At 37.8% G+C, this 18,987-nt stretch overlaps 2 protein-coding genes across 2 annotated transcripts; one reads left to right on the forward strand and one right to left on the reverse strand.

The window, feature by feature from the left end:
• Positions 1–267: 267 nt before the first annotated feature.
• On the reverse strand, positions 268–7,735 carry arcn1b (archain 1b). The gene is made up of 10 exons (XM_088428289.1): positions 7,547–7,735; positions 6,606–6,869; positions 4,596–4,775; positions 3,811–4,016; positions 3,524–3,685; positions 3,162–3,327; positions 2,744–2,891; positions 1,987–2,095; positions 1,658–1,862; positions 268–1,540 (listed from the first exon to the last, which is right to left on the reverse strand). The coding sequence occupies exons 1-10, from the start codon at positions 7,547–7,549 to the stop codon at positions 1,451–1,453; spliced, it is 1,533 nt and encodes a 510-aa protein (XP_088284415.1). The 5' UTR covers positions 7,550–7,735; the 3' UTR covers positions 268–1,450.
• A 1,270-nt stretch (positions 7,736–9,005) lies between these two features.
• Positions 9,006–18,827, forward strand: LOC148415711 (porphobilinogen deaminase-like). The gene is made up of 14 exons (XM_088427861.1): positions 9,006–9,160; positions 10,199–10,252; positions 11,057–11,129; positions 11,492–11,541; positions 12,339–12,394; positions 12,643–12,720; positions 13,340–13,417; positions 13,482–13,557; positions 13,767–13,880; positions 14,367–14,405; positions 14,492–14,611; positions 15,576–15,629; positions 15,841–15,927; positions 17,234–18,827. Exons 1-14 carry the CDS (start codon positions 9,137–9,139, stop codon positions 17,405–17,407), a joined length of 1,077 nt encoding a protein of 358 aa, XP_088283987.1. The 5' UTR covers positions 9,006–9,136; the 3' UTR covers positions 17,408–18,827.
• Positions 18,828–18,987: the final 160 nt, after the last annotated feature.

An 18,987-nucleotide genomic window follows, 5' to 3' on the forward strand; every position in this document is an offset into this window, starting at 1 on the left:
ATTTTATTTATTGGGGGGTGTGGTCACGTGACGTTCCCATACGGAGCTGTGATTGGTCAGTACCCGAGCAACTGTGATTTTATTTTCAACAGGCAGAAAGTGGCAAAACGTGGATCAAAACGGTCGGATTATGTTGTTGAATTCATATTCCAGAAATTCGATAATAAGCACGCCATGCTTAGACTCGAGAGGCCCCCCCAAGAACTTAGTGTGTAAACATTTGACTTGACTTCCCCTGTGTTTACATACAGTGACACGACGACGAAGTACTTTTCAAGAATACATTTTATTACATTAAAGATTCTGTTTTCCCCCTAATTGTACAATGGAATGTTACGATTCCCCTTCAAAAAGCCACTAAAAAATGCTTGATTTAGTCAACTCCAACACAATGCTACTAAATTGAAATTTGGGGATTTCAGGTGAAAAACAAACCAACCAAAAAGACATTCTCTCATTTGGAAAAATCTTAATTTTGTCCAAGTTGTCAAAACAAAACAAAAAATGGCTAACTAAATGTATGAAAATGGGTATTGACACCTGGCTCTTGTCTTTGGGAGGGCCCATTTTCATGATACTCTGATTTATTAGGATTCTGACCCAACTGCCTGAAACAGTGAACCATTGTGTTAAAAGGGGCTACAACAGTTTTATGAAAATATCAAAGTTTCAATAATCAAACATATTCATTGGTGAGGAGATTCTGCTCTTCCAAGTCAAACTTCAATGCCATGTGGTGGGAATCGAAAAATAAGTAAACAAAAAGGACATTGCAATAAGATGATGACTGCAGATAGAATATACAAATACATATTTAGCATTTGCTTTTGAGCCGAGGTCCAATCCGTAACTTTTCTACTTAACTGTCCTCAAAAGCAGAAACGAGATATCGGAACGAACGACAGTACTCTGATTGCTTATCATAACAGGTACAACTAGAAGTCTGCAATTATGGACAAACGCATCTGAGGGGGGAGGGAGGAAAAAAAAAAGCAAGTCACCCCAAATCAGCCATATCAAACTATTGCATGAAAAAGGATGCATGTTAAAGACGCGGGCCATTTGGAGTGAAGGTAGATTCGGCTGCCTCGTGTTCTTCGGTTCCCACGGAGTAGCACAGAGTAGACAGAGCATGATGTGACCAGTGGCCTGCCTCGCAATCATCATTCGGCCCCCGGCATCTCTGTACTCCTGAAATTTCAATTAACGCTATAGAAGATCCTGTCACTCTTACAAACATAAATACACCACTGCAGCTGTGTCTGCCCCAGCACACGGAGCGCTATTTGCCAGAGGGATGATGAATTCCTGTTGATGTACACAGTCTGTGTAAAAGTATACATACAGGGTGGGCAGACAAGGAATTGTCACTCGTTCTCCGGAGCACAGATTTGGACTATTTTTCATGGGCCTTTTATTATTTTTTTTTCTCTCTTTTCTTGGAATATTCTTACAGGATTTCATATTTGTCGACGACAAAGGAGGTCTCTGAAGAGAATCGAACGGGACCGTCTCCATCTACGTGAGTCACTTTGGCAACCTGATGGAGAAAAACAAAAAACAAGAATTGAATGTTGCTGGACACTATTTTTCACTGAGAAACCCTGACCGTAAACAACACCAAAACAACCTATCAGTCATTGCTTCAAGTTCCTACCTGTATGTCGCAGTAGTTGCGTTTGGACACAAAGGACACGTTAACGGGGAAGAAGTCACTGGGCTGTCCGCTAATGCTGAACTCCAAGCTGCCCGTCTTGTTGTTGGCATCGATGACAGGTAGGCACCACTCCAGGACATTTCGCCTGCCGTCGTGTTTGTACTCTCCGTCCAGATCTCCGATCACAGGAGCACCCACGCCGGACCTGATCAGGGACATAGCCACCATTATCTAACAAACGTAGTGATATGACGCGTGCAGAATTACACAAGCGATAACCAGATGTCACGTTCAATACAGTGTTCTTTTAACTATTGAAATCTACTTACGGCACTGGAATGGTGATAACTACGTCGTTGAGTTCCAAGCTCTCCTCCTGAAGCTCGTATTCAATGTTGACATCGCAGCCGTTGCCACTCTCTGAAGGCCAGCAGTTTACTGAGGAATAAATGACACATTGTCAAAAGGACAAATGACTCAAGAATATAGAGGGCTCTTTGAAAGGAAAATGATGAAAGATAGGTTGACTTTTTTTATTGCATGTATGGCGTTGCCTTTACAGGCGTCCAAGTCCATTTCAAAATCCACATCTTTTTTCCCCCTTATCTGTGATTGAACTTTTTTCATTTAAACCGTTAAAATATTCTTGCACTTTATGTCCTTTAAGCAATGTAGCTTTTATGTCTTTGTTTTAAAGATGGTGTCGTTTTAATCACGTAAAGCACAATGAGCAACTTCATGCATGAAATGTGCTATGTAAAAAAAGGTGCCTTGCCTTACCTGAAAGGCAATATAATTATTTCTCCTTGGGGTATTTGGCCAAATGCATGTCACATACATGTTATTTAGATGGAAACTGTTTTAAATTGTGTTAAAAAATATGCGTCTCCTTTAAATTTGTTTACATTGCAGTTCATTACATCGTCATGTACAGTAACAAGAATTGAACAGGGTATATTCAAAGTTGTATCACTTTTGGTTGATAGGCGAATTCGGCGGGGGGGTGATGTGCTTTTGTATTCCGGCCTGCTATTTTGAGATATGCTCATTACTCAGCGTACAGAAGAAACCAGACATTTGTCTTACTTGTTAAAGGTATGAGTGACTCGTCTGTGGTCTGTAGTCTCCATTTCAGCACGCCAACATCATTGTTGAGAGGGAAGGACTTCTCAGGGTTTTTCAGGCCAATCACCGAGTCTGATGTGAACAACTTCTTGTCCACATTGGGATGTGTCTAAGGGGAACATGATGGTATATGTCTTGATAACCAGTCAATACAAATTTGTACACAAGTTACATATGCAGCTTTGGTATGTGATGAATGAAAGGCATTATTGATTTATAATTTGGGAATTCTTAATGGCTAAAATGTGATTTAAAAATGGTCACTTGCCATTTTCACAACGGACTATTTAAAACAAAGTTTGATCTATTTAGTACGAATTACGTCCTCTGTGACAATCAATTGTTTCAAGGCTGTGCTTGTAATTTGCTAAACACCTACTTGCAGCTGTAAGCCTTTGCTGTCATTATTGAGGAGAATTAGGCGGATGCGTCCGTTCTTATCATCTGTGACCCGAAGCGTCACCATGCCCAGCACCTCCATGTTCTGCAACCCACCGTCACGACCGCAAGTGAGCGAGATCTTCTCCTCGACACGAAGATGTACACTGTGGAGAGTAAACAAAATTAGAAAAACCACTAACCAATTTGGACCAGAAAAAAATGCTTTTTTGGGGAAAATGAATGACTTAAATACACCCAAGCTCTGTCTAATATTTGAATATATTGAATGATTGCTGATTCGGCTCCAAAAATATTAACCGGAAAAAACTCCCGTCCTAATTGACCAAAATGAGTCCCAACCTCTCCACATTCACAGGTGGTGGTAGAGCTTTAGAAACATCTGAGCCTCTCTTCCCAGAGGATGGCATGATGGTTTCACCCTCCGACTTTAACTTGTCAACAAAGTTGTCCACCTCTTTCCCTTTAGCACCCAGCTTCAGCGCCTTACTTGGTCCACTTGGTCTGGAAAGGATAAAGGAAAAAAAAGTTTGTCAAACAAAAATCCCTTGACCATTTAAAAGCTTAATTTATGAAGTCCATTTAATGCCCCCTCCTACTATATATTTCTACTTGTGTGTTACGTGTACCTGACTGGAGCTGGTGTGATCTTGGGCTTTTCAGGCTCGACGATGGTTTCCGTGATGATAGATCCTGAGGATATGCTGCTCATGCCACCACTGCCAAAGCCACCAAAGGCTGGTCCTTTCTTCCCAGAACGTTCTGCATCCCTTCTAGCCTGCTGCAGCTCCTTGGCCTTTCTCCTCATCTCAGCCTTGGCTTCTCTTTCCTGGGTCTACGAGTTGACCAAATATAATATGAAATATTTGGCAATACACTAGAATGCAAGACCATCTTTCAATGTTTCTGAGAAAAAAGTTATCAATGTACAATAGCATTATCAACTACTTGTGCTGTCGGAAATCACAATGATAGCATGTGCACATTTTCAAGATCATATTAGGACTAAGTGGGAGCGTAGCTCTAAATAAGATGGGAAATTTGATCATTTGCCAGGGGTTTCACATCCACCTGCTTTGGATGACTACTTAGAGTACCTTCTTTGTGGTCTACATAGCACAAAATGCAATTTAGAGTGTAGAAAACAGAAGTAATGCAAAAAAAAAAAGGTAATCAAGTTAATTATAGAGTAGACACAATATAATAACGTGTTACTATTGAAAACAGCATTAAAGAAGTTAAGTTTGCCTTTAAGAAATTCAAGTGTTCATTCACATTGTTATTCAAGGTGTGGGTGCTGCATGATGCTCAGTATATATCTTTTTCTTGCTATTGACTATAGATAGCAGTTCACATGTTGGACACCTGGAAATGTGAAATTAAATCCAGCCTAGACCCAACTAGATGAACTCACCTCTCTTACAGCACGGAAAACCTTCTCCTCATGAGAGTCCATCTCTGTGAAAGTGCGGATTTGAGCCAGGTTGACATTCTCTCTGTAGCCGAGAGCCACAATCTCATCAAAGGCAAAGATCAGGTCAAAACAGTGCTCGGATATTTCGCTCTCCTCCAGCACACGGCAATATTCCGGGATCTAGACAGGCATGAATGAGATACTTGACATCAGCTTCTTGCATGAATGTATACGTTTAAATATTAAGGTAGTTTCGTCTGGTATTATTTGTGCAATAAGTAGGGACAACAAAACAAAACTGATTAGCTGCGTCTTGATTAGATGTACCATAAACAACAGCCAGGCTAGCTTCTTGTAATTTTCTATCAATACTATTTCCTTTCTTTTCTGAAGTCTCGATGCCCCACGGCACCATACTGCATCTCACAGGTAAGTGTTATTATTGAAGCATACATTTGGTTTGAGGAAACAGATTTGTGATTCTGGAATTATCTGTGTGGGCATAGTGTGCTGTTTTGGTTTTAGTTGAGTGGACCACACACACACTTTAAAAGAAGTAAGAACACGCTCGCCACTTCTTCCTTCCTTTCCATGATTAGACTGTTTGCTTTAAAAATCAGTCATGAAAAAAAATATATGCGTCTATCTCGCTCAACCTGTTTTCTTCCCACTCTAACAAGAGATACTTCATTTGTCACAGTGCCACTTTAATTTCTAATAACTTTAGCATTGGAATTTTGACACATACAGCACTGTCTCTTTCAATTAAACTCTTAACATTACATATGCCACGATACACGCTTAAAGGTGTGTGCGCAAATGCTGAAATACTTTACATTACTTCATTATAATACTATCTTATTATGCAACCTTTAATAATGTTTACAATTACCTTATAATTTTGTTATTTTACCAATAATTTAAATTTAGCTTTGCAAAACGGATAAAAAACAATGGAATTCGTATCACTAAATATACACTTAGTGTAAAGGGATTCAATTTGTATCATGATATAAATTTGAAGGTATAACAGCCAGCCCTGGTGTGTACTTAGGAATGTGTATTTAGTACTGTAATATAAAAGACAATTAGACACCTAGTGGCACTACCAGTTTTTTAATCCCTGAATTGTGGGGTTGATTTGTTTAAAGGGAGCATGTGTAATTTTTCACATGTGCCTGTGGGAGCTTTAGGGGCATTACGGTAAATGCAGCAGTACACACTCCTCCGGCTGTCCGTAGCTATAAAAGACATGGCGACTTTCAGAGGAATGCCATCCCCCATGTAATATAATTTAATGATAACTTGACCTACGATTATATTTAAAACATACTACTGGTCATTAAGAACACATTTATTTGCAAGTTTTTTTTTATAATAATTTAATGTATTCATTTTAATGAAAAATGGTCTAAAATGTACACAGTCACTTTAAGTCTCAAGATAAATAAAAGGTTGTGCTGTGCTAAACAAGACAAGGCGACGAAGGCAAGTGATATCTCTTATTCTACACATGAAATTGATTATTGACAGTTTACTCCTTACTTTGACTTGCAGTCTCAAAGTGTTCGACAACTTTACACAATTGTGGCGAAAAACAAATGTGGCGTGAATATGAAAGTAAGTCATACATAATACAATAATTCAAAAATAGAGATGTGTGGCCATATCATTTCAACAGTTCATATTTCACAAAACAACGAAATGTAAACATATAAGCAATGAACTTTACATCGACAATATAAAAAAAATTGGGGCCAAAATTTTGCATTGAGTATTTTAAAACGGAAGTTGCAGGTTTTGCTATATGAAAATAGCATTGTAAAAAAAAGCCAATGTGTCAGTCCTTGTTAAAAGTGGTCTATGGGCAACAGGAGGTTATACTGATGGCTGTAGGTAACATTGATCTGTTGAATAATATTATGAGTCATTTATTGTCCTGTATATTTAAAATTGGAAAGTGTGGAAAAAAAAGCTGCAGCATATTCACTGAAACAACAGAAGGCTTACCACTCGCGAGAAGAGTCTGAGCGTTTCGAGATCCTCAAGGATGTTACTGTTCTTGGTGGTGATGAGGACCATGTACAGCTTCTCCAGCGGTTGATACACATAACGGACGCTGTCCGTTTCCACAAAGGTATGCTGCTTCCCTGTGTTCATCAGTTTTGGAAATGCAGCGAGGAGACCTTCAATTCTTGTCCGAGTCATTTCGACAAACTGTCGCGAAATGATAGCCTTTCCAGACTTGGTGCACACCGCCGCTGCCAACAGCACCTGAAAAGGACACGGTGTGCAATAATGTTTGCAACACACAAGAACGCAAACACGGTCAGAATTGGCACAAAAGAACTCTTAAATAGTGATTTTAAATAAGGACATAAACAATTGAGTCAAAAACTAAAATATAGAACGAGGACCGTTTTACCTAATAAACAATAAACAAAGTAGACCTTGTTTCTAAAATGAGGAATTGCCTGTATGGGCAATCTAATTTCAACAACCATTTGACAGATTCGATTGAAAATATCTAATAAAGGCCACCAAGATGAATACAAGCCCATGTTACAATGAAAGTATAAGTTGGCCGATTCATGTTATGTTGTGGATGTTGACAGAAGTCGAACGCCTGTTATTTAGAAAAAGGTTTGAGCCAGATAAACTGACAGCGCGGAACGTTAGCAAGCCAAGAGCGAGCTAGTTCACGTCAGCAATTGCCTTCACATTATTGTCGCCCAGTCAGCTTCCACACGCAGTTTAGTGACTGAAAATTAATTCGCGTCATTCATTACAGCATTACGAGCGCTCATGATGGTATTCAAAAAGTTGCTAGCATAATGTCGCGTTCGAAAAGCAATTATCTCGCATTAGCCCCTAACTGCTTAGCTTATGTTTTGAAGCACTAGGCCCTGCGAAACGTATTTAATTTTCTGGCTCTGACGTTTCTTACTCACCATTTTTGTTTTTCTTCTATAGAACAGCGGCCTTCAATGTGTTGTCGTTTTTTGCTTGGGTTCTTTTAATCACTCCGAATAGGCAAAGTAAGTCGATATGGCTCACTTGAGGATGTATGGTTGTTAGCTTGCCTAGCGTCAATATGGCAGCAGTGCAGAGCCACGTCTCCACCGGAAGTACAGCGCCAGACCAACCCACACTGCAAACCTGTGACGTGTACAGTCAAGCTTGCACGTGATATTTTTTTAGCGTCTTCTTCTACTTTAAAAAAAATGTATTTTACATTTTGAACAAGTAATTAATTGATTAATGTATTATTTATTTATTTGCAATTACCTAATTAATTAATAATTTTATAGATGAATGAATGAAGACATTTAACAAATTAAACTTGTTAGTTTGCTCTTCTTTTTGGAAATTATTTTGGATCTGACTTGAATGTGTTTTTTTTTTTTTTTTACAAAAACAATGACAAACCTGGGACAAGCTCTTGAAAATGTTTGTTTGTGAACAAAAACATGGCACAGAGAATGGCAAAATGAAATTTCCCATTGTTTTGGTTGGGTTACTTTAACAAAATCACCACTGGTATGGGGTTTGTTGAGTAGTATCAGTGATGGGTACTTTTCAGCCCAAGAACGTAACCAAGAATATTTCTGTGGGATGACCAATGTGACAACATCTCAGTGAGAGGTGTTCATGCAATTTTTGCCTCAGTCAAGGTTTCATGAAGTAAAATCACACATATTCAGAACAATGACTGTTAAACTCACAAGCACAAGCAGAAATTAGTAAAAAGCATTGTTTTGTTGACCTCGATTTACTAGAAAATGACATTTTCCGTACCAGTGCTTTGCTTTTGTAAACAATCCCATGCACTGGTTTGGTAGCTAACAGCTAATCAGCATGATTAATTTTAATTGACAGCATGCTTCATTTTTGCATTTGGCGTATTCATTCAAATTATAACTAAAAAGCACAATTACAAAAAAATCTCCAAAATCTTCCTAATTCTAAATATCTAAATATCCCCCAAAATCCATTCCATTTGATTTGTATCTCCAGGCTTGACTACACTACTTCCCTCCAGTACATTTACATTAACCAGCCTTGAAAAATTGCCAAGATGTGGAAAAGTAAATCATAAATATGAAATAGACGGTCTTTCCAAAATTTTGACGGGGCTTGTAAATATGTAGCATCTCAAGAAATTAGAATATTGTGCATAACAAAACTCGTTTCACTAGTTCAATTGAGAAAGTGACAACAGTTAGATACTTTGAAGACATGGATAAATATTTAGTCACATTTTAAAACTAATGAAAACCCCCAACTCGTTTAAAATAAGACATCATGAAAAAGTTGTGTTGAATATCAAATGAGCTCTGACTGCAGAGAACCAATCAGTAGTGAAACGCGGAACACGGAAATGACCTCGTGACGCGTAATGACGTCACACGTTACTCGGTCAAGAGAAGCTATGTAAAATGAGCGCCGGACTTTTCAAGGATTTCCCGTCATAACTGACTGCGTTCAGCAAAACGCGCCGCAGGTTTACGAAAATCAACGCAAATAACCGAGCTAGGAACATGACGGAGGAGGCAAATTCTGCGGTGAGTTTTAAATGAATCGCCACACACGAACACCTTTTTTTCAGGTAGCGGGAAATAAAATTCAGTCACTTATGTGTTTCCACAATGTTTACTGTGCACATGCCTAAAACACAGATTGCTGAATTTTGTATCACATGTGAAGCACATTCATTGCTAGTCGAGGTCGGCTTTACACAATTTCCGCATACTTTTAGCAAACGATGTTCCAATTGGCCAATGTTGACGTCTGTCATTTTATAGAAGGTCTGTATTGGACCTTGAAATAGAGAGGCGTGGCTTAACAAACGTTGACAGCAAATAATGAAGTTTAAATGTATGTATATCGTTTACTTATTGGCTAGAATATGAAAAGTTTTAATCGATGAATACTGTATAGCATTTACTTAATGTCTTAAATAGCAACTAAAGTAATCAATAACGAACAAATATTGAGTATTTCCTTTTGTAATAAAATTGACAGCTGGGTTGAACTTAAGGCGTGAATCGTATAGTTAAGTACGGAGGAATCAAGATGCATACTACGTCAAAAACTAATCAACATTAATATACACATGTTTGTTTTTTGCAGTTAAAAGATGAACAGGGGATACACATGAAAAACACACTATTTTCCAGGCTTATCAGGTTTCAACCATCATTGCAGTAAAAAATACAGTAACTGATGCTGTGTGTATTAAAAAGCTTAGAACCACACCTTGTGCATTCAGCTGCCCCTCCCTGCTTCTTATAACGGACTCAATGGATCGGTTCTTATCTCTTGCTAACAGGGATGTATTGGGGTGGAGGTTCTGTGAATGAGGGTTTGTCTTCTTAAAAGACTACTGTTCAGTATCTTGAGGCTGTATGACTTCAGCACAGGTCCTAACTACGACACAGCAGGCAGGCACAATAGCTTCTCCAGTTCACAAGCCAAGTTATGGATGACGGACAGTTTAAATACATCACGGTAAAGCCAGATTGCGGTATACTGATGAGATGTATTGAGGTAACGTCAGAGGAAGCGTGCGGCTTCTTAAACTTTCTTTTTTATTGTTGTAGAATGGGGATGGAAAAGTCAGCCGACTCATCCGGATTGGAACCCGCAAGAGTCAGGTAGGTCTATGTACCAGTGCCCTCTTTGCGCTTACCCCTTAGTTTTATGACTAGGACACATTAGTAGGGTGTATTCGGTATGGATTTTTGAAAGCCGGTGCCGGTTTTTGCCAATTCCATCAAATAAATGCAAGGTAATCAAATAAATGCTCAAATGATTTTCCATATCTAACGGAATTTGTGCAGTGTTTTGTCCAATGCTTTGAGCTTTATATCATCGGCATTTCACGTCAAAAGGAAAACATTGAAAGGAGAAAACGCTAGTGATCTGAAATGGCACCTAGATGGTGACGACATGTCAAAGTTTAACATGGCACATCCACATTAGGAGTGTGCCATCCTTTGGCTAGAATGCTGCAAGAATGATGTGGAAGAAAATGTCCCCAAAATGATTAAAATACTGCATAAAGGTTAAACGAACTTCTGATTTCCACTCTTCATCAAATATGATACGTCGTATCTGTTGCTGTTAGTTCAGGCCCAATACTGTAACAAATTACTTAGTTAATCTCTGTTTAAATTGTTATTTGTAATATTTATGTTGTGAATATAGTGAGATTTAGTGTAGATTTTAGGTTTGCTCATAATGCAATAAGATGGGAGAGTCTATTTCACAGTAACCAGTTACATTTTCGGTAGTTATCAGATTTTCTGATATTAGAGATTATATATGTGATGCATTTCTAGTTAGTCACTCAAAGTAGCTGTCACACAAACACAAACACTTTGTGCACCTTCTCATTTGTAGTTGTCTAAAATTTCTGATGCATCTAAAACGAATCTCCAAATTTTGTGTTCCTATAGTTGGCTCGTATTCAGACCGACAGTGTTGCAGAAAAACTGAAAGAGCTCTACCCTGATATCTGTTTGGAAATCGGTAAGATGAATAACTTCTAATGTTTTATTCGCCCCATGAATCCGACCTGTGAATAATTTTAAATGTTACAAACCTTTCTGGTGTTAATAAAGATGGAAGAAGAATAATCCATTATCCTTTACATACATCATAATAATATTATTATTATTAGTTTAGCATTTATTGTTTACTTTTACAAATGATCTCATTGGCACTAAGACTCCGCAAACTGGAGCCAAAACATTTACGCAAAACTGTACAAAAACAAGCATATTAGTGAAGGTAACCTTACTCTGTGGAAAATGGTTGAATGTGTGTAAATGTCTTAGTGATATTCACCAAGCATTTTTTTTAACTCACTTGTATTGTCTTCCGTCTTTCAGTGGCCATGTCAACAATTGGAGACAAAATTCTTGACACAGCTTTATCCAAGGTAAGTCACAAGAATGCAGATTCATCGCCACCATTATTACTGCTTTCATTTAATCATTTAACTGTAGACAGATATTGACTTTTTAAGCCAATGTGGCAGAAAAAAATACCAATTGATTAGCTAATTAATTGAAAAGTTCTAATGAATGAAATAGGATTTGTTTCCCAGAATGCATTGCGAGGCGCAGTTAAGGAAGTTATAGGGATATCCATTTTTTTTATGTTTGTATTACTAGTAGTTGAATTGTTGGTATATTTAACACATTTATGCTTAATTTATGATGCCTGATATATTTTAGGATGTGTGTAAAGTAATAACATCCAGGTCAATTCTTTGCACAATTTTCTTGCATTGCTTATGGAATCATTGCTTTTAAAAGTTAGGATTTGCGTCGTTTTCAATGACAGGTTGTTAGAATAAGTTTATCAACAAATTTCATCATACATAATAAATGATGACACCAGTTTTATACAACTGCTGTGAATGGTTAAAGTATATCAAGGTGAAAAGTTCAAATAAGAGGCAATTTGGATGATTATTTTGTTTGAAGGGCTATAATCTGCCAATTAATTGGTCACGCCCTGATTGTTATATATTCATTGCCCACAAGCAACCATATTTTTACTGTATTATGACTGAGTTAGATAATCAGATGATAGTGATAAACTAAAGTACTTTTAACACATTCTTATGTCGCTTCAGAAACAGAAGTTACCGGTAATTCTAAACGCCTCTTTTATATGATGACTGAAAGTTAGGATGAATCACAAATGTGTTTTCTTTTTTGTTCAATACAGATTGGAGAGAAGAGTTTATTTACCAAAGAGTTGGAGATTGCGCTGGAAAAAAATATGTGAGTAGTACTGGCCAAGTCATGATGGCCTGCACAGAAACGTGCAGGTTTATTGCTGCTTGAAGATAATACATGAATGAATCTTCAAAGCAGCAAGCGCATGAAAGAGGAACACTGTAGCTTCAAACCCTTTCATTTCAACCACGTCTTGAGATAACGCAGAATGTCTTCTAAGCTTGTGAATGGTTGTATTATTCCACAAGGAAATGGAGCATATTTGCATGACTGCTTCCCTCTGTGTCCTGCAGGGTGGATCTGGTCGTCCATTCCCTGAAGGACCTTCCCACCACGCTACCTCCAGGATTCACAATCGCAGCTGTGCTCAAGTGAGTGATGCCTTCAGGGTCAACTTTAGCTAGGAGAATGTCGGAATCAGGGGCGGAGCTACATGGTTCACTTGTTCAACACCCTTTTGTCAACCTGTAATTGGTGTGACCACCAGTGATGGAAAAACGGACCCTCATGAGCCACTTTGGATTTTTTTTCCCGCTCCAATAAATTGCATACTCGGTTTAAAAATGCACTGGAAATTTAATACATTTCCATTGCACTAGCTTTTATATTTTTAAACAAGAGCACCACCTTGAGGTGTAAAAAAAAAACAAACCACTCAAATTGTTTTGTAAATTGACAACAGTAATTGAAGAATATCAATTGATTGTCTTTTGTTTAAGCATAAACTAAACATGTGGAACTGAATTTCAGTTTATTATATCTTAATGTTGTTAATCGTCAGACAGATCATTTATCGTTGTTGAGTGTTCAAAAAATTCAGAAGAACATCTTGGGGAAAAAGTAACATTTAAAATGCAATGATGGGCTGGTTGTAATCTGTTTATTTATTTATTGTTTTATTGTTCAGCCTTAAGCAATAGCAAACATTTGTTCTGTTTTGTTTAGAGATTTCGCTGTATTTAATTGGTGTTTGCCTTTGGTTTTATCCAGGAGAGAGAACCCCCATGATGCTGTAGTACTGCATCCAAAATTTGTCAGCAAAACATTGGACACTCTTCCAGAAAAAAGGTAGCCCCCATTTGCCAAAACATGTGATGTGGTTACGTGAAAGATTTTTTATTTTTATTTGCAGTGTGATTGGCACCAGTTCACTCCGTCGTACTGCTCAGTTGAAGAGGAGATTCCCCCACTTGGAGTTTAAAGATATTGTATCCTTATTAAAGATTGAGTTGAGCATAGTAATATATTTTTTTTTCAATTGTGTAAACTTACAGTTTACTATATCTTGAACCACCATAATGAACATGTTGATAGATTAGCTGACAGCATCAGTCAAAGTACAGAATTATGCTGTCATGTAGTGGATGGGAAAGAATTCCATTTTATGGAGCTGTTGGTCCTAAGCATTCCTGTCCAGCGCGGAAATCTGAACACAAGGCTGAGGAAACTGGACGAAAAGGAAGATTTTGCTGCTATCATCCTCGCGGCTGCTGGTCTAAAGAGGATGGGTTGGGAAAACCGAATTAGCCAGGTTCCTTGTTTTTTTTTTTTTAAATCATATCTAATCATCTAAAAGGCTGATTTTATCCATCTTCTAAGGTTGAACGTGAGTTGCTGTAATGACTCAGTAGATTGTTAGTATAAGTTATATTCTCAAAAATCATTTTTGGGTAATTCAAAACTTTCTTTCCTCACGTAAATAATATTTCCTCAAGTAAATAATATTTCTTTATTTTTGCCACTCTTGCTTTAATTGTAAAGGATCCCAAACTTCTGACGTCCTCAGTTTTTGGGCGGTAGGCTGTTTATAAAGTAGACTTACCCGATTTGGTTGACTTTTCCCCCACTCCAGTAGTCTCTAATACAGTACTCGCACTGCAGGTGTGCAGTGTTATATCAGAGTGCATCAAGTGTGCTTGTCGTAATGGAAATGGAAAATGTGTACCTTGCCTCAATGAAGGTTGTAAAACTCTGTCGTAGAAAGATGTAATCTAAAACATTGTCTGCTTTTTGCTAGATCCTGGAGCCAGAAGACTGCATGTATGCCGTTGGACAGGTAAGAAAAATGATTGCTTTCATTGAATTTTGTGGAAAAGCACTGATTGTGATTGTAATGTCTTTTTTTTTTTTTTTTCCTCTCAGGGCGCTCTGGCCGTGGAGGTTCGAGCCAAAGACACGGACATCTTGGAGATGTTGTCTGTGCTTAATGACACGGATACAGTGCTGCGGTGCATAGCAGAGAGAGCATTTCTCAGGCACCTGGTACATACACACACACTTGCCTCCACACGCACTGTTTCCAACACAGAGTGGCACTTCTGTTCTGTGGCGCTTCTCAGCGTTTAAGTTGCTCGAATGTACAAAAAAAAAATCGCATACAAAAGCATGTACAAGGATCAAGCTTTCTCGCAAATATCAAAAATCTGTTAGTAAGTGACTGCCTTTGTTCAAATCAGCGATTCCCAAATTGTGGCATGGTGCAGTTGTATTGATGAGTAAATGAAGCCTCATGAAGCGCTTTTGGTGTCTTTTACGGTTATTTTGTGTTTATTGTTTAAACTGTGCTTAATGAAACATCATTTAACTCATTCATTCCCATCCATGAGTTATCTTTTTTTTAATTGTTTTTTTTATATAAGTTACAGTTATAGCTGGCATTGAATGAGGTAAATATATTTTTTAGGAATACAGCAGAACCCCTCCATTCACCACTTGTTAATAGCAAAATGTGCTTATAATTAATGTCCATTGAAATGCAATAAAAATATATATGGTACATTTTTACTGAACACAGAAAATTCAGTGAAAAACAAACTTAGTCTAAAAATATAGATGAGAAAATTTAGGATCCAAAACAAAATACAAACCACTTTTGATATTACTTTGCTCCTCCAGATGGCACTCTTGGTTTAAAGACACAGTAGAATTTAATATGTTGCCTCCACACTATCATTTATTTTTAAACCCGGAGCACCATTTTAGAGAGTTGAATAATCCACCTAATCTCGTGGGAACAACTGGGTTTTAATTAAAGTGACCGCACGTTCAAGTGGCTTCACAAACAAACCAAAACAACAACAATTGTAATCTGTTAGTCTTTTGAAGGATATACTATATATATATTTTTTTTATCCAAAATCAAAATGGTGCCACTTATGAGAGCTTCAGAAGTTCCACTTAGCATCAACATCCTTTTGCAGCATGCTCATCTCATTTCCATTTGTAGGAGGGAGGCTGCAGTGTTCCCGTGGCTGTGCATACAGAAGTGAAAGACTCGCAGGTACATATAGAACCCACGTATTCTATACGAATACGTTTTAGTCCATGGTACAGTTGTCAACGGCTGGACCAATAATCACAGATTAAAAAAAAAAAAAAAAAAAAAACTGCCACTACGTACCTATGTTGAGGCAATAATGGATATGACAGTCATTTGTTTGGTTATGTACAGTATAAAAAAAATGCAGAATATTAATTTCATGTGTCCACAGCTTTACTTGACGGGTGCTGTGTACAGCCTGGACGGTTCGGACTTTCTGAAGGACACTATGCAGACCAGCATTGCTACTACCCATACGGTAACATTGATTTTACACTCCTTATACCTCTTAGATGTTCCTCACCTGTCATTTTTACATTACATCTGTGCCTGATCAATTACTTATTTTCTTACAGTAGTATGGAAAGCCATTTGACTTATGATTTGAGGGCACCTTAAAACCATTTACCAGTACCTTTTGTTCTCTCTAGCACAATCAGCTCACTAGAAGTATAAACGCTATTTTCTTTTTCACACTATTGCTTTCCTGTATTGTATGGTACTGCACCCTGGTAGAACAAGTGGGGCAAAAACAGTGCCGGTTTCCCACTGGTGACATTGTAAATATTTGCGAGTTTACATTTAGCACTTTGAGTAGTGTGTTTTGCATGCTTATGTCAACTAGTTGAGAGTGTATCTTTCAACATGCATATGTTCTGGCAGTGGACAAAAAAAAGTCACGCACAAGTGCATTGCAGTGAAGTACATTGCTGATGAATGACAGGAAACCGACAGCAACTAGGTGCCGACGGAAGCGGGTTTTTGTCTGTCATTGGACTCGTCACAAAGGTTCAATATTGAGAAATGTCTAATTATATAATCATTCTACATGTGTTCTGATTTGTCTCACGTGGCGGCAAGGAGAGCTACCACTTAGAGCACGTAGTAACAATCTGTTCCTAAAATCCGTTCCTAATTCCAAGACATTTCACCAGCCATCTAATGGTTTCTGCTAATCCTGTGGTGGTTTTTAACATAAACTGTATTACCTCCAGTTTTGGGAGTAATGCATTACTGTAATGAATTACTTTTTGCTGTAATGTGATAGTGTCAGGTATAACTCACAAAAAAACTAGGAATAATTTACTCGCTACAAATGACAGTAATGCACATTGCAATGCATTATAATATATACCCCATAAATGCTTCTAAACCCTTTACATTTATAAAATTAATTGAAAGTTAATAACATGAATGCAATTCATTTGGTTGCCTTGAGAAGGAGCTGGTGTATCGCTGGTATGCAGAGCACTTTGTTTAGGTCATTTTTGTATGATTTTATTTTACATTTCTAGCAATCTAGGCATCATTTACAATTCCACAGGAGCAACGATATTTATTTTGGGATCATTTTGAGCATGCAAGTTTACTTTAGTTTAGTTTAAGGTCATTCCACTTGGTGAAAGTAATGTAAAAGTAACGCAAAAGTAATGTAATGCCTTACATTTCGAATACAGTTATATTATAATGTAACCAATGACTTTGGAATGACAGTAATAAGTAATAAATAATGCATTACAGTTTTGAAGTACCTTGCCCAACACTGGTAACTGTGGGGTATTTAGTTGCAGGAGGAAGTGGACGAGCAGGTCCAGCGTGTGGGGGTGACGGCCCTCAAGATCTGCAGCGGCGCTCAGGCCAATGCCGAGCATCTGGGGGTGGACCTTGCCAACTTGCTTCTGAGCAAAGGAGCCAAAGAGATCCTGACCGTGGCCCGACAGCTCAATGATGCCAGATAATGGCCGCTTCATTTGGTTCATCGTCAAGGCAATCTAGTCAGATTGTGCTGCCCCTCCGTAGTATTTTACAATTATTCCGCCATAGAACACCTCACAAAGACCAGTTGTCATCAACAGAATGTCTTAAAATGTTCAAGATTTTAAGGTTTAGACTTACATACTTACAATGACAACATTTTGTTTGAGCAACCTCTGCACTGTGAGACTGACATGCTCAAACCAGTCTGACGCCATGTTACCTTCTATTCTCTCTCTCTATTTTTTAATAAAGCATTGAAATCGCAGTATTTTAAATATTTATTTTGCATGTAACTGGGTCGTTGGACTGCACCCTTTACCAAAGGTTTTATGCCACCTCCAGCATCCCAACCACGATGTAACCTCACATCTTCACAAAGCATTATAACAAAGCCGGTCATAGCAAAAGAAGGCAAAAGATTTGCGACACAACATCATTTTCAATACGTTGCCAAATTGTTCCACACGCGAATGGAAAATAATACTTGTAATTGGCAGGGAACAAGTTTAGTGTGTAATATTTATGATGCTAGAGCAGGGGTGTCAAACATTTTTATCATGGGCCACATTTTAGTTACACTTTCTGTCAGAGGGCTGTTGTGAACGTGAAGTCCAATAAATATAAAAAGTATGATCGTCACAAATTTGCTTAGTTTTGAAAAACTGTTCAAAAGAAGCTCGGTAACGAATAAATGCGTTTTGTTTCTGAAGAATTTGGAAAAGTTGAAGACAGCTTGCAAATTTGGCATTTTAGCCAGAAATTTGAAGTCCTAAATAGCATTTGGCGGGCCACATGAAATGAGGTGGAGGGCCAGATCTGGCCCCCGGGCCTTGAGTTTGACACACTGTGCTATAGACTACACTTAATGTCATCTAGCCTGAGGTGCACTGCTTGTGGAATCCCTGTTTTAAATGTTGCCTTTTGCCAGTGATGGGAAAGTGAAGCCTCAATTCTCTTGGTTTAAAAATGCAGTAGCAATTCAATGCATTTCCATTGCACTTGCCTTTATTTTTGAGGAGTGAAAAAAATAGTAATTAACCAAGGGCTTCATGAGGTTTCATTTTGCTATGACTACCTTTTGCTCTTTTCTAGGTATTTTTATGAATGTGTTTTACAAATAAAAATACTGTCTACTTTACAGATACATTCTGCCTGTAATACACACACAGTAAATGTGAAATCACAATCTGTTTTGTTTCAAATAATCTTTATTAGTTTGTTTTTTTTACTCGAGTTTGATTTCAGTCCCGTTTAACGTTTTCTTTGTACAGTTTCACAGAAATCATTTTACATTAATAAGCTATTAAACTATTATTTTGCTCAAGTGTCTTTTTGTTGGAGTTGCCCTGCTGTGAATGCAAATATCAATTTAAATCAGTGAAATAAAATTGAGTGACATTATTTTCTGTCCAGTTTTTTTTGTTTGTTTTTTTTAAATCTGAATTCATCTGATCACAATGACAAAAACAGCTGTATGTATGGCCTCTTAAAATGAAATATTAATCAATCTCGCTCAACCCCAACACACAAGTTGTCACGGGGACGCAAAGGATGCAGGAAG

Source organism: Hippichthys cyanospilos, chromosome 11 (genome assembly GCF_059441005.1).
Source record: "Hippichthys cyanospilos isolate Australia breed blue-spotted pipefish chromosome 11, RoL_Hcya_1.0, whole genome shotgun sequence".
In the NCBI taxonomy this organism is placed as follows: domain Eukaryota; kingdom Metazoa; phylum Chordata; class Actinopteri; order Syngnathiformes; family Syngnathidae; genus Hippichthys; species Hippichthys cyanospilos.